Source organism: Poecilia formosa, unplaced genomic scaffold, assembly GCF_000485575.1.
Source record: "Poecilia formosa unplaced genomic scaffold, Poecilia_formosa-5.1.2 Scaffold2, whole genome shotgun sequence".
In the NCBI taxonomy this organism is placed as follows: domain Eukaryota; kingdom Metazoa; phylum Chordata; class Actinopteri; order Cyprinodontiformes; family Poeciliidae; genus Poecilia; species Poecilia formosa.
Window position 1 is genome coordinate 4,480,039 of NW_006799941.1, and position 14,748 is coordinate 4,494,786.

At 38.3% G+C, this 14,748-nt stretch overlaps 3 protein-coding genes across 7 annotated transcripts; 1 reads left to right on the forward strand and 2 right to left on the reverse strand.

The window, feature by feature from the left end:
- The first annotated feature begins 589 nt into the window (after positions 1-589).
- Positions 590-6,207, forward strand: tardbpb (TAR DNA binding protein b). 5 transcript variants are annotated; one of them, XR_001661957.1, is made up of 6 exons: positions 591-1,365; positions 2,630-2,793; positions 2,885-3,034; positions 3,132-3,302; positions 4,233-5,327; positions 6,043-6,207. XR_001661957.1 is itself a non-coding variant. In XM_007550627.2 (5 exons), the coding sequence occupies exons 1-5, from the start codon at positions 1,125-1,127 to the stop codon at positions 4,722-4,724; spliced, it is 1,215 nt and encodes a 404-aa protein (XP_007550689.1). In that variant the 5' UTR covers positions 590-1,124; the 3' UTR covers positions 4,725-5,980. The 5 variants fall into 5 exon arrangements, 4 of the variants coding, with proteins under 4 accessions (XP_007550689.1, XP_007550674.1, XP_007550707.1 ...); XM_007550627.2 differs by lacking the exon at positions 6,043-6,207 and having other exon boundaries at positions 590-1,365; positions 3,135-3,302; positions 4,233-5,980; XM_007550612.2 differs by lacking the exon at positions 6,043-6,207 and having other exon boundaries at positions 4,233-5,980.
- A 1,080-nt stretch (positions 6,208-7,287) lies between these two features.
- On the reverse strand, positions 7,288-10,006 carry cenps (centromere protein S). Its single transcript, XM_007550655.2, has 5 exons — positions 9,494-10,006; positions 9,261-9,384; positions 8,268-8,301; positions 8,095-8,161; positions 7,288-7,961 (listed from the first exon to the last, which is right to left on the reverse strand). Exons 1-5 carry the CDS (start codon positions 9,521-9,523, stop codon positions 7,848-7,850), a joined length of 369 nt encoding a protein of 122 aa, XP_007550717.1. The 5' UTR covers positions 9,524-10,006; the 3' UTR covers positions 7,288-7,847.
- Positions 10,007-10,903: 897 nt separating this feature from the next.
- rbp7b (retinol binding protein 7b, cellular) lies at positions 10,904-11,807 on the reverse strand. The gene is made up of 4 exons (XM_007550669.1): positions 11,713-11,807; positions 11,398-11,576; positions 11,205-11,306; positions 10,904-11,042 (listed from the first exon to the last, which is right to left on the reverse strand). The coding sequence occupies exons 1-4, from the start codon at positions 11,783-11,785 to the stop codon at positions 10,992-10,994; spliced, it is 405 nt and encodes a 134-aa protein (XP_007550731.1). The 5' UTR covers positions 11,786-11,807; the 3' UTR covers positions 10,904-10,991.
- Between the last annotated feature and the right edge of the window lie 2,941 nt (positions 11,808-14,748).

Here is a 14,748-nt window from a genome sequence, read left to right on the forward strand (position 1 = left end):
TATATATATATATATATATATATATATATATGATTTTAGAAATGGTGTAAATGGGTCATATTTAAAGCTCTTAAAAATAAAAATTTAAAAATTAACCTTACTATTATTGCAAATCTGTCTTTAGACATAAACCTTTGTCCTTCTTTAAAACAATATTATAAGCTTTTCTTTAATATAAATTAATAATTTATTTTTCTTTTAGTCTGGTAAAAAGTATTTATGACTACTATGCCAAACTGAGTGGTTCCAAACGAAGCAGATCAAGAGTAAATGCTGCTGTCTTTACTAAGTTGTGGGGATAACCGCCATCTTCCCTTTCCCGACAAACCAACTGACGGAAGTCGTCTTTATGGATGAAAAAACTCTGCCTGGACGATTCATGTCCAGGGGCGAAACAACAAGTCAAACTGATTATCTGCAGTGTAGTTCATCACAGCCATGAACATGCTGTAATAGATTAGCATTTTTACAACATCTAATGGTCGATTTGTTCGTTAGATATCGAAAGATATTTTGGTTTGTTGTTTCAACGACGCAGAGTACAGAAAAGTATCCCTCCTAAAAATGATACCGCCCAACCAAGTGACGTAGTTCCTGCTTCGTTTAGCCCATGCCATTTTGGAAGGCCTTACGTGGTGTCGTCTGTTTTCGCCTCGTGGAAAAACATTCACCTTTGCCGAGTGTCTTGCTTTACTTGTGAGTCGAGACGAGTTATTTGCAAAAGTTTTTAAACGTTTTCAGTTTTCGAGCATTAGTTTGTAGGGGAAATAGTTTTGTCAAGTTTGTTCCCGCCGGCGTAGAAGCACATTGGAACTGTTGTCATCCGGTGTTGACGACACAGATCGCTGTCCCGTCTTGCATCGAACAAAGGAAGAACAAAGCTGATGTTCGTCCTGTAGCACAATCTACGGGAATTATTGAAGAAAGTTGGTGTTAAACATATCGTGGCGTGGTTGTGTGAAGAGACGTTAAGTTGAGAAGTTTTTCTCCGTCAGACAGAACCAACAGACTGGGCTGACTGATTCAGCTCTGTTAGCATCAGCTAAGGTTAGCCGGACAAACAGGGGGCTAACCGCTTTTCTGTTTTCATTCAGAAAACAATTTTTTTTTTCTTAAATACGAGAATGGCGGAGGGGTACATTCGGGTGGCGGAGGAGGAAAACGAGGAGCCTATGGAGATCCCGGCCGAGGACGACGGTACGGTTCTGCTGTCAACAGTAGCGGCTCAGTTTCCAGGGGCGTGCGGCCTGCGGTTCAGGAGCCCCGTGTCCCAGTGCATGCGTGGAGTGCGTCTCGTAGAGGGGGTCCTGCACGCGCCAGAAAACGGATGGGGCAACGTTGTATACGTAGTAAACTACCCAAAAGGTAAAAACGGAAACCTTATAAATACAGTTTTGTTATGTGTGACAGAGTGGCGTTTTGTTTATTTTGATTCGTAGTGTTGCTTCCCCGCAGTCGGAGTGAAGAAAAAGTTAACTTATTTTTGTCCACGCCCTCCAAGTTAGAGCAGAGCAGCCGAAACTGGACACGGTTTCATGAAGTGTCCAGTGAAATTTGAAAGTTTCTAAAATGTTACCTCTTGACAGGTCACAAGTTGTTACAACTTTGTTCAACATTTATCAGAGTTGAATAACTTTGAAACTCTGGATAAATATGAAAAATATTTTGTCTTCTGAGCTACAGCCACCATAGCAATACATAACATGACATTTAAAATCAGAATTTTAGTAAGTGGTATTTTAGAATGATTTTTTATTCAAAATGTCTCATCTTTAAAGTTTCATAACATAACAGTTTTTGTCCAGTTACATAGTTTGGTCATCTTTATTTTCCACACTGATTTAAGTTATGAATGAATGAATTTAAACTGGGGTTCATTTGTTTACATCTAAAAAACTCTTAGATCAGTGTTTTAAGGTAATGAAGCTTCTTTTTAAATTAATATAAACAACATAAATGTTTCACTGACCAACAACGGTGCTTTAAAGATTGTGTAGGATAATTCAGTCCAGATTTAATAAGGGTAAGAGATGCTGAAAACAAACCAGGGAAGCCAAATTCTGCATGTTGTTTCATGGTTTGTGGATCTAATGTGACTGAATGTTACAAATGTTTTGTCAAATAAACGATCCGCTAAATAAAGTTTATATAGCTGCAAAAGTGATTTAGTTTTACAATATGGTACAAAGGTTGAAAGATAACATTTTCTGGACTATTGCTCCAAAGTAAAAGCCCCATCAGTCAAAAATATGCATCATGAAGAGGAAAAAACAAGACCAGCTAAAATATGAAATACAGTGTGACTTATAGCTACCAATTTTGTTTGCCTGAATTAAATGACTACAATAATTCCTTTTATGGGTTTTGGAACAAAAACACAATCTCTTACTGGGGAACACTTGGGTACAACAGAGCCAATAAAGCCCTTTAATTATAAATGGTACGATGTATAGATTGCATAAAACAAGCAGATACTTGCTAAATCTGCCCTTTGTTCATATACACATTGAATAAAAATTTCTATTTGATTGTAAGCTCACCTAAAAAGTGTCAACACGGTCAGAGTTATGAATCAGAAGAGAATAGGTTTTTATGTCTGTTCAAGGTTAATTTATGTATTTCATTTTAGATAACAAAAGGAAAATGGATGAAATTGATGCCTCTTCGGCTGTGAAGATGAAGAGGGGAGACATGAAGACCTCTGACCTGATTGTTCTGGGTCTGCCCTGGAAAACGACTGAACAGGACCTGAAAGACTACTTTAGCACGTTTGGAGAAGTCATAATGGTCCAGGTGCGTCCCGTAATGTTTTTGTTTGATAAACTGCAGTTTTTAATGGCTTTTTATGTGGATATGTGTTTATTATTGATTATTGTTCTCTCAGGTTAAACGAGATGCTAAGACTGGTAACTCCAAAGGATTTGGTTTTGTGAGATTCACAGAGTACGAAGCTCAGGAGAAAGTGATTTCCCAGCGCCACATGATTGATGGGAGATGGTGTGACTGCAAGCTTCCTAACTCGAAGGTGAATATGGTAATGTCCATCCACATAGCTTCATGTATTGGCCAGAAAAAAATCCGCTATCAACACTCTGTAACACTTACGTTTCCCCTCTGCTGCTTTGTTACAGCAGGGTCCCGATGAGCCACTGAGGAGCCGGAAAGTGTTTGTCGGACGCTGCACAGAGGACATGACCACAGACGACCTTCGTCAGTTTTTCATGCAGTATGGAGAAGTCACAGACGTCTTCATCCCCAAACCATTCCGGGCTTTTGCCTTTGTGACATTTGCAGATGATCAGGTACTGTTTTAAATGCAAAAGAAATATATCGCCATGTCTGAATCATTTTTGTTTTGCTTTTCTATCACACTTAAATGTTTCAGCTCATTAAACTGGTTTTAAGGTAAACTCCACTCTTAACTCAAAAAAAAAAAAAAAAAAAAACAACTAATCCTATTTTATACCAGTTAAAAAAAAATCATCTTCATGGCAGAAATTGTTGAGAAAATATTTCGGGGACTTTTGAGAAGTTGCATCAATGTTACACCTGATGCAGCATTTAGAAAAATGTGACAAACTAACAGTTAAAGGGAACTGAGTGAACTGCCAACTAGGCCTGAACCAAAGCCACATTTTGCTGGATGTTAAATTGTCCCAGAAATTATTGCAATTGTTTAGAGATCACTTTCAAATAGTATCATGGTAATCCAAGAACAAATCCTCAAAGTTCAATAAACTTTAGATTCTAATGAACATTTAACACTGGAACTGGAAGAGGTTTTAAATGTCCAACGTAAATAAGCAATAATTAATAATGAAGTGTCTGAAAACAAAATTGTCCTTCAAAAATAGAAATGGTTGAGACCAAAGCACCAGACTGAAGACTTTTGTATCCAGTTTTTGATGGAAACAATAAATCATGAAAATGGAAATTATTGAGCTCATTTTAATTTATCATGCGATTAATTGATTTTTTGCTTATTCCAACAGACCTTCTGCTAATTATTACATATAATTAAAATAATTCCTCATAACATGGAGCGCTTACTTATTGTTTGGATTGTTTTTTTCTTTAATAAATGAAATTGTTATTTTAATTGGGTTATCTCTCTCTCTATTAAAATTAGTTTGAGCTGAAACATTTAAAGTGACGTAAAAGCAGAAACGGATGATGCGTTTAAGGGGTTAAGTCCTGTTTTTTTTGTTGTTGTTGTTGTTTTGACCCGACAGGTCGCCCAGTCTCTCTGTGGAGAGGACCTTATCATCAAAGGAGTCAGTGTTCACATCTCAAACGCTGAGCCCAAACACGGCAATAGGCAGTTTGACCGTACGGCCCGGTTTGGAAACGGCTTCGGGGCCCAGGCGTTCGGTAGCAACCGTAGTGGGTTGGGGAGCAGCGCTAACAGTAGTCTGGCTAACTTCGGGTCGTTTAGCCTGAACCCCGCCATGATGGCCGCTGCTCAGGCCGCTCTGCAAAGTAGCTGGGGCATGATGGGTATGCTGGCGAGCCAGCAGCAGACGTCCACGTCAGGCAGCAGCTCTAGTGGGACCAGTTCGAGCAGGGACCAGGGCCAGTCTTTCAGCACAGGCAACAGCAACTACGGCACCAGCTCGGCCAGTCTGGGCTGGGGCTCAGGGTCAAACTCTACGACCAGCGGCAGCGGGTTTAGCTCAGGGTTTGGGTCCAGCATGGAGTCAAAGTCCTCTGGGTGGGGTATGTAAGTTAAGTGTTTCCATGGTAAGTATTGTGAGAGAGATGAGTCTTTTCAAAAGTTTATTTCTAGTGTTGATGCGTATCTGAAAACTAAACACTTTGGTGAAAGACGTTTTGTACATTTGGAGAAAAAAAAAATGCTAAAGATTTAACTTAGGAACTGTTGAAGTGAATTGTTTACCAGGATCTCTGACTAAAGTGCTATTTTTGCTGTCTTGTTTGTTTGTATCCATTTCAACTGGATTCTCTAATGCATGTATTGTGAAATGTGATGCCCATTTAGAAAAATGCATGAATGTCTGCGGTTCACCATTATCCGACTTTTGTCACCATCGGCTTGAGAGGCAATCTTGCATTGGAAAGAATCTGGTTGAAACTTAAATGTCTTTTTTTTTTTTTTTTTTTTTTAAAGTGCAACTTTATTTGCAGTCAAGTTCTGTGGAAAAGCCTTCACTGAAATCTCTTCTGCAGTTCACCTCTCTTCCATTTCCCCGCGACGAAGCTCCTCTTTGGCAGCATTCTTGGGGTGATACCTGTATCATTCTCCCTCTTCCCACCTGTAAATGCTATGCCATCAAAGAACGGCCTCACTCCGCATGTTCTAAGAGACGGTGGGTGTTTTCACTTTTATCCACTTTTTTTAAGAGAGCAAAAAAAAAAAATTTGGAGAGAACTGCGCAACTGACATTTTAAGAACTGATGAGTGCGATTGAGGATGGCTTGTGGCGAGGAGTGAAGCTATGAGTGAGCGAACGGAGAGAGACGCGTGGAAAGGACTGGTTGTGCGGTGGTAGAGCCCAATTTGACTGCTTTTCTGAGTGTGTGAGTGGAAGCTGCGGATGCGACGAGCGCCTCCCCCCCCTAACATGGACATTCTTTAATTAGTACTTCAAGATTTGTCCCTTTTTTTTTTTTTTCTTTGCAAGTTTTTTTCCTTCCTTCTAAGTATGTCTAAGTGCAGAAATATAAAACCTGTAGTGGAATGTTGTGATGAATATTTGTATTTGCTTATATTATCTGATTTGAATGCTGTATGGTGTGTGCTTTCATGTTAATTGAACTGATCTGTAAGCGTGTTCTTGATGTGGATGACACCTGCTGAAGACTCTGGGCGGCCGCGAGTGAGGATGTGAGAACGTGGAGACGTGTGTGTCCAATGGTGCCCGGTAGCTCTTTGTTGTTTGTGAGGTGTTTTTAAAAAGAAAAAAAAAAACATGTCAAATGAAGGGAGTTCTCTAAATAAAGTTCATTTGAATAGTTACTTAGCTGATACTGCTTGAGTCGGTTTGTGGAATCCAAAGCATCTAATTCGATTCACATATCTAGGGACCTTGGGCTCTGCTGGTCGAGGTCTCCGTTTGAACCCTGACCTGAAGGAAGAAGATGGAAGTTCCAACACTTTCAGTGTGTGGCCTTCTCAGACATGACATGGGGTAGTACCTGTCCTTTTGCTGCTTCTGTTGGCTTTTTAGAGCACATTCCCAATTATAACCATCAACTTTGACGGTTTGTGGTAAGTTTCTTTTAACAAACATGCACCCAGTTATCTGGCTTTTATTAGTTTTCTCCTAAAGTGATTTAAAGGAAATATAAACATTGCATTTGGACAGTTTTGTTTGTAGAGATGCACCGATCTGAGATGCAGTTGCTGAATTTTGATCAAATTTTTTTTAACCTCTGACCTACCGTTACTAATATAGATTTTTTTTTTCAGAATCAGATTTTTCTTTTAAATTTAAGAATGACAAGTTAGTCTTTAAGTTTCTGAATGTAAATAAAATTAAACTGTTTCTCTTAAGAGATTTCTTTACCCCCCAAAAGAAGCAGCCTAAATAAAATTGATCATCCAGATAAATTTTGCTGGATGATAGATTAGTAGTTGCGATAAATGTTAAAGTTTGTTGTTCTCAAAAATACAATATTAATATTTAAACAACTCTTGACACCGGAACTGGAAGACATTTTAAATATCCAGACTAACAATGAAAAACGATAAATGAAACAGATTAATAGCACACACAACCAAAACCATAAATGGATAAATTTTTCTCTACACAGAATTGGCCTTCTGAAAATATTGCATTGGAAATAATCGAGCTCATTTTTTAAATCCAAATTTAGTAAGTTCTATCACTTAAATATTGTTGGACACAAAATCCAAATAAACTGAACTAAAAAAAAAATTACCCTGACATTGAGAATAGCCAACAGTCTTTTAGTCAGAGGAGAGTTTTTTTCTGCGTGATCTGTTGGTACTTCTACTAATCAGAAGAAAGATCAGATGTTAGTCTCAGATCATCGTGAAATAAGATTAGTCAGTGTCTCGGTGCATCTCTACTTTATTGCTTTATAAATATTGAGCTCTATGCATGGATTAAATAAAAATTGTAAAGCAGACGGTTTACTTTAATTGCGGGTACTTTCCTTTTCGCCCCTTCGCCATTTCTTTCTTCTGCAGTTGCTTTTAAACCGTCAAATCTACAGAAAGTAGTAACCATGCATCAGTTTTTACTCTCCTTAGGGAAACTTCATACCTGCTGATGAACTTCTTTTTTTCCAGTGTTTTTTTTTTTTTAAATAAATGTTTATTTACCTGCATAGTGTTTTGTTTGATCAGAGACCAAAATTGCATATTTAGGAAAAATGTTGGCCCCAAACCCAATTTTTTTTATATAAGAATTACAGAAAATATTAAGGTAAATAATATGCATGATGTTTATTTGGGGTTTTATTGTTAAAAAAAAAGAAAAAAAAAAGCTTAACCACCATTTAATAGGCTTTTGGGTGTGAACCAGTCAGGACAAAATGGTGAAGGGGCAAACTGCGTTGAAGCTTTACTCGGTACGTCAAACAGTATTTTGGAGGATTTAATGATCTGTTAAGCAACCCAAACCAGGTAGATGAATATAGGATTTATTGGTCGCAGTAAATGTTACATGAACAGTTCTAAAGATTTTGTTGCTCATCATTCGTCACTTCATGCCAACTCGGCGCCTACTGAGACGAGTTTAGCTTTCTATCAGTCTTGTTTCTGTAAAGTTCATTAAAGCAGTTTGTTCTGGTCAAGCTCCTATTTTTCTATGCATGTTGGGCAGAAAGTCAGACGCTGCAGGTTTCCCTGTGGCTTGTCCTCATTCTCTGCTCTCCTCCTCGGTGTCTCTGCTCTTCCTCTTCACTGTACTCTTCTTTCTGGAATCTCTCTGCTCCTGGGCCAGTTCTTCACTTTTATTTTGTATGTGGTTGGACTAAATAAAGGCAAATGAAACAATAAAAATGTGCCGTCTCCTGTAGAATGTGTATATATATGACATGTACAACTGTAGTATACTGAAAGTGTGTCGAGGAATCGTGTAACTTGGTTATTTTTCTCGAACCTACCAGAGCACTACTGCGGCGGGCTAGAAGTTTTACATCCTCTGAAGACACCGTGCTTCTTTTGGCGTGTCTAGAGACAAAACAAAACACAGCAGTCGTAATATAAAGTTTTTCTGTTTTTACTAGAGGAATAAAACCCTGAATATTTAAAATGGTTGAGCTTCGGAAAGCCTTACCTGGCAAAAGCTTCCAGATCCTTGGCAAAGATGTCTGAACAGAGGGAAAACCATTACATCATGTTTTCTGTCAACATTTAATTTTATTAATTAAACTCAAGGAGTATTACATCACAACTGTGACTGGAGTTTTAAAATGTGAAGAAAACATTCTGGAGGTTAAAATTCAACATTATGAGCCTAATTTTGAATTGAAGATAGAAGATCATTAATGTTGGACCCACACAGGATTTTATGTGTGTTGCATTAAATGCAATACATTTTAAACATTACACTTGAGGTAACATGTAAAAACCTTGCTTTCATTAGTAACAAGGACGGCATTGTGACATTTTACATTCATCAATCCCCTGTTTCTTGCTTTATTTTATCTCAGTTAACAGTGAAAATTGAAACATAATGGAAGATACCAAACAAACCTAATGTAATTGACGAATTATTGGTCTATCAGAATAAAATACCATACATTGTGGTTGCAATGTGAAATAGCTTTTAAAAATAGCAAAAGTTTCTAACCTAAAACATATTTCTGAAGACATTTTATTTTTATCCCTTACTAAATGAACAATATTTTTAATATAAAAGTAATGTCAATTTAGTTAAGTATTGTTGATAGAAATGTAAGCAGGGTAAGTTAAATACCATGTAAATATTCTTCAACCTTTTTTGGGTTCATTCTCATTTTTTCTTTTATTTTTTGTGCAAGGCAAAACAAATCGGGCAGTGTTTGCTGTTTAGGGCAATCAATGAAAAGAGAAACATCGTTAATAAAGGAAAACAGTCGTCTTGTATCTGAAAACATGTTTAAGAAGATTTTGTAAAAATCGCTCTTTTTGCTTGTGGGGCAAGGGCCACATGTTGGACATCCCTAGTTTATATGTTTATGTACCTGTTTGGCAGGTACATAAAAGTGAAACATTGAATGACTTATTCCGTCACTATGTAAGGCGGCGGTGTTTCGTGAAAGTCGCACTGTACGATTCAGAAACTCACCGCACTCCCTGAATGTCGTTTCCGCTATGGCTGCTATGGTCTGTCGGCTGAACTCCCTCCGGTGGTCCTCTCCGATCTTCTGACACAACCGACCCACCGTGTAATGAACCGCTGCCTTCAACCTCTAAACACAGAAACAACTCATTAAAAACTTTGACAGAGGGATGTTGATGCAACCTTAGCTACCCCTGGCTAAGTGGATACGATGGTAATGGTAACAAAATGTCTCTTACCTGACGAGTTTCCTCTTTGTCAACTGACATTTTTGAGCGGCTGCGAGATAAGTTTAAAAATAACCAAAATGTCGAACAGATCAGATTTATACCTGGCTGAAGCGTACTGTTAGCTCATGGTTTTATCTGGTTGCTAACTGAACTTTTTAGACGCTGACAAAAACAAAAACTCGCGGCACAAACCAACGACTCTTAACATCTGAGTTGAGAAATTACACAGCGCCCCCACGTGGCCGTAATGCTGAACTACAAGGCACGTCACATTCAGCGCTATCTGAGTGTTGCTGCCTGCTTAAGTGGTTTACATTTATTGTTAACTGACTGGATTTCCTTTCAATAATACCCATTCATAAGGAGCTAGTGCCCACCTCCGGATGTAATCCAAATTTAGAAAGGTTTTGATTGTTGATTAAATGTTACACTAGTTTGACGTGATGAAAACATCTTTGAATGTATAGTTAAAATATGTGGATACTATAAATGATCAGTGAATCTACTCAATATGAATTGCAGTCTCTGTATAATTCAGAGGGTGTTCTTTTATTTCATGTTAGCATCTTTGCTAACATGAAATGTTAGCAAAGACATTTCAATTGCACTGAAAGGTCATATCTGCCCTTATGCAAAACAAGTATCTGCCCATAATCCAAATTCATAGCTACTTTGATCCCAAAGGGATGTTAAATGAGCCATAACAAAGAAGGTAGCCAACTCAAGCGGGTTTGAAAGGTTTATAAAAAACAAAGAATTTGGGCCTCAAACATTTTTACAAGTGATTTCACTTTACAAAGTTTTCCCAAGTGCCGTTATGCTGACCAACATAAAATGATAGGGTACAGGACTTGGGACTTTTGAAGTTGGTTATATAATAAAGTTCTCAGGGAAGACTGGAGTTTTGTTTTTGTTAACTCAGACCTCAAAATTTAATGACTGCTTTCCATATGAGAGCAATAAAAAGGAACGCAAGATTTGCATCTTTCACACCATGTTGATGCGTTTTGTTTTTGCAGTACTTTTTTGTTTTTCAGATTAACTTTGGAAGTTATGCAATAGCTACCATTATCCTAATCAGTCAAAATTTCTCTGCTTGCACAGTTAGAACATAGTTTAATAGATCAGTCACTGAGTCTCTTCACTCTGACTTGTACTAGAGTAAGACACATTGGGGAAAGACTTGTTTTGTGCAGGAAGTGACCTTTTGGTTTAAAGGGGACATCTCCTCCCACCCAGCTGTTTCAGGCCTTCAAGAGGAAAAAACTCCCAGTTTGCTGCTCATCATCACTTCCAGTCAAGTCAAAAATAATTTTGTTTTACCTACGGTATATTTTTTTGTGCCTTCTCATAATGGGATTTTAAAAGAGAGAAAAATACAAAGCTCCTGCATTTAGTGTTGAAATAAATCAAGATCTCTGGTCTGCTTTTTTTTTTATTATTTTGCATGCATCTCATGTTATGATGAAAACATATATGAGGTATAGCATTATCTTCAAAGTCAGGGTCACATCCTTTTAAAGACTTGCTTGCACACTTGACCTTCACAGGCCAACTCCTGAAAGAGAAAAATGAAAGCTTTATCAAATTTGTAGGACTTTTTCATACATGAACAGTAAAATCATAATCTAGTAGAGCAAAGTAAAGGGGTTAATTCTAAATATGGCATACAGGACTAATGCGTCTTTTCTAACTGGATATAAAAAGTGAGCCAGCATACCAGATGGAGCTCGTCTCCCTGAATCCAGTGAGTCCAGCCTCTGTCTTTCTTCTCTCCTTTCTGAACACACACCAGCTTATCGTTGTCCCAGTTAACCACAGACTGGTAGAGGTGTAAAAGAAAAACCATTAATTCTCTGGAGGTTTCAATTTTATGCCGATTTGAAAGTTTTAAACGCTACTTGCTCATTTACCCGACACTTGCGGTTGTCCATGCCCTTCGTCACCTCTTCAAACTCCTCTCCAATTTTGAAGGAGCACTCGTACTTTAACACAGAGGAGATGGTTTGTAAGGTGAAAGAATCTCCATCTTGTTTGATCACCTTCTGAGGCTTCAGCATAGAGGCGACTTTGCGTGTTGCAAAGTTAATGTCTGCATGACATAAACCAGTTTAATTTAGAAAATCATCCATAACACAGGCTTGTTTTTTTAACACTTAATCTGACTAAAATTAAGACATCCACACAGCTAATGCATCAAGCTAATAATTAAAAGAAGAAAACCTTACCAAGTGCAATCATGTAGCCATCTAAATTGTCATTGCTGACCATATCCCATGTTCCATTGAAGTCTGCAGGCATTTTGGAGGTTTGGCTGTCGTGAAAACTTGGCACTGTGAGTTCCTGGATGTTTTATAGCGTCAGCATGAGGCAAGGCGTTGCAACGCTCACCTCTCTTATTCAAAGCACACAGGAAGAGGAGTAGTTTTTGCATAATATGAGGAAACTCCCTGCATGAAAGAACACAGCAGTGCCACACATTTCAGCCTGTTGATTAAACGTCAACAGGCTGCAGGTGTGTTGAAGTGGATTTGGCTCGGCTAAAGAAACATTTCAGATTGCAGGCTGAAATAGAAAATTATGAGGCTGGTATTTTAACCAAAGTAAAAGGAATTTGACTTTAACCAAAAGAGTTGTTGGTTTTTGGTCCACTTTCTAGCAACTTTTAACAAAGTGGTTCTCAGCCTTGAGGTTGGCAAAGACTCTGGTTTCCCAAAACAAATCTGTTTTTGACTGGAGCACCAGACCTGTTCAGGGACACGAGGTGGAGCTGCTTTTCCTCCGTCTGCCCTCTCTTTGTTTAGACTATGCTTTGAACTCTATTTCTAAACTACTGCTTGGTACACTTCTTTATTTTGGCTTAGGATAGTGTGATCCATCCATCCATTGTTTGTACCTGCTTATTCATAGTGTTACTGGAAAGCAAACCAGGTCATTGGGCAACAGGCGGGGGAAACTGTACCATAATAAAAGTAAGACAAGCTGTTCATCCTCAAAAATCCTCCTGTGTTGATGAAATAAACAAATCTGCAAAGAGGAAGCGGGCCAAATTACATAAACATGGCGATATAAGAAAAATTGCGACATCTGATGTGGATTGTATTGTAACAGTGAATGAAACCCAATCTGTCCTTGCAGCACGTTTAGCCAGCAGCGCAGTGTTTCCACACGCCCTCGCCTGAATGCACAGCATCGATGTTTCTCTACATGCTGGTCTTCATGGCCTATCACAGCAGCAGATGGATACCGCTGAACCAGAGGTTAAAATTGTAAGTACTCTTATAGAGAGGGAGTTATCATTTACGTTCATGCATGACAACTGATGTGTAATTTTCATTAACAGCCAAATAGTGAATGCAGTGTTCATCGTGGTGGTGCTGGCCCCCCAGCTCTACGTCATGGGGAGGTAACTGGGATGTAGACATCACGTAAAGTCACACACAGGTCATGGGTTTAAGTGTAAAAGTGCTTTTTGTTTTTTTTTGTTGCCATAAAAGGTCAAAATCCTTAAGATACTGCAGGCAACCTCTTCTGAACAACCTGTCGGCCTCTGTTGCCCTATCCATCGTTGCTTCAGGTAAGTCCAATCACATGTAGTTAAAAAAAACAAACAAACAAAAAAACTAAGAATAATTTTAACTTTTGCTCTCCTCTCAGGTCTTTCAGTGTTATTCACGCTGCTAGATCCGGTTCCTCAGGGCTTGTGGGCTGCCTATCATGTGTTTGGACTTCTGTCATGCGGTCACGGTCTGTGCACCGCCATCCTGACTCTCACAGCAGCCGCTTGTGTAAGAAAAGAACAGAAAAGCAGCAATAGTGAGAAAATGCAAAACTGCAGCATCAAAATGAGTTGTGTCTCTACCCACAGGCCAAAACTACCACAGAGCTGTACTACCTGTCCGTCGCTCTGACGGTCGCCTCTGCGTTCAGTGCAGGTGAGCCGTTTCTGGCGGCTTCAGTCTGCGTCGCCGCAGAGCTGACACCTGTTTCTGTCCGTTTAGGCTTTTTCACGGTGAGAGCAGGACTGTGGTTAACCAACAGGCAGGCGACAAGCGGGAACAACGCGTGATAAAACAGACCCAGCTGTCCCCGCGCCATCGACATCGGATACAGTTCACTTTAAAGAATTCATGAGGGATCTGATCCGGCAGCAGACGGAAACTTTAAACCGTCAGCAGAGGGACAAAAGTGCAGGCGAGTTAATCAAGCTCCGGGTTTAATGCTGGCTGCAGAAAAACAGATGTGATGATTGTTTGAAATGTCTGCAACATGCTGTCAAATAAGCTAAGATGTGTAATTTACACTGTAATGTAAACTGTGTTTATATGTACATGTTGTAAAGCCAAACTGATTGAAAACAGATGGGACATTTGCATCGTGATTTCATAAATAAACGGCAATATCTACACTTTAGACTGAAAATCAAATTGAAGCATTAATTTCTACTCGTTCCCATCACCTTAATGTTTTAAAATTCATCATGTTTGCAAGTAAGGCACAAAGGCTTAAGATGTCGATTCAACATCCTTGTCACATAAAATAAGATTTACTGGTTTAAAAAGGCCAACTGATGGCTTATTCATCAGATTTTGGAAAGGAAAATGAATTTTTTCTTTGAAACCAACTTTCAACAAGTCACCCCAGTTTTAGTTTAATTAAAAATATCAGCAAATAAACTCCTGGAAGACTAAAGCTGTTTGAAAACTACAGATAATGCACATGCAGACTGAAAACAAGTTATCTCAAATGAAACAACTGAAAACTTTTAATTAGAACATTAAATCAGAGAGTGATTTATTATTGGTGAAAAGTGTTAATAAAATTTTATAAGAAGTCTAATTAAAATGTAAAGATTTGTCAGAATTTCCAGCACTAAATTTGAGTTGGAGTTTAGATTAGATGTTAGATATTGATTAGAAAACTATTGATGTAATTTGCATCCTTTAATTAGATTACATTTTGCAATATGTCCAATGGATATTGATGTAAAGAAATCTGGCTGCTAGTCTGGGTTGTTCACAGGAAAATATGAAAATATGTAAAAAAAAAAAAAAAAAAAAAGTAGCACCACCAATTTCAAAATCCCTGAAACATTTTGAACTTTGAAAGTCATGCCTTCTTTCTTAAATATCAAATAATTTTTCATTACTGTTATGGCTTAAGGAACTTAATTTGTCAGAACACACAGGAAGTAGCTTTGTCCTTTTTCTCTCGTCTTAATTTGCTCACCAGCATTTTGTAATAATGGCTGACATTTGTGTTTT

Coding starts and splice junctions, on each gene's coding strand:
- tardbpb (XM_007550612.2), top strand. CDS start 1,125: ATGGCGGAGGGGTACATTCGGGTGGCGGAGGAGGAAAACGAGGAGCCT. Junction 1,366..2,629: donor CGTAGTAAACTACCCAAAAG/GTAAAAACGGAA, acceptor ATTTCATTTTAG/ATAACAAAAGGAAAATGGAT. Junction 3,035..3,131: donor CTAACTCGAAGGTGAATATG/GTAATGTCCATC, acceptor GCTTTGTTACAG/CAGGGTCCCGATGAGCCACT.
- cenps (XM_007550655.2), bottom strand. CDS start 9,523: ATGTCAGTTGACAAAGAGGAAACTCGTCAG. Junction 9,385..9,493: donor ACAAAGAGGAAACTCGTCAG/GTAAGAGACATT, acceptor TTCTGTGTTTAG/AGGTTGAAGGCAGCGGTTCA. Junction 8,302..9,260: donor AACGACATTCAGGGAGTGCG/GTGAGTTTCTGA, acceptor CCCTCTGTTCAG/ACATCTTTGCCAAGGATCTG.
- rbp7b (XM_007550669.1), bottom strand. CDS start 11,785: ATGCCTGCAGACTTCAATGGAACATGGGATATGGTCAGCAATGACAAT. Junction 11,307..11,397: donor TGGACAACCGCAAGTGTCGG/GTAAATGAGCAA, acceptor CACCTCTACCAG/TCTGTGGTTAACTGGGACAA. Junction 11,043..11,204: donor AGGGAGACGAGCTCCATCTG/GTATGCTGGCTC, acceptor TTTCTCTTTCAG/GAGTTGGCCTGTGAAGGTCA.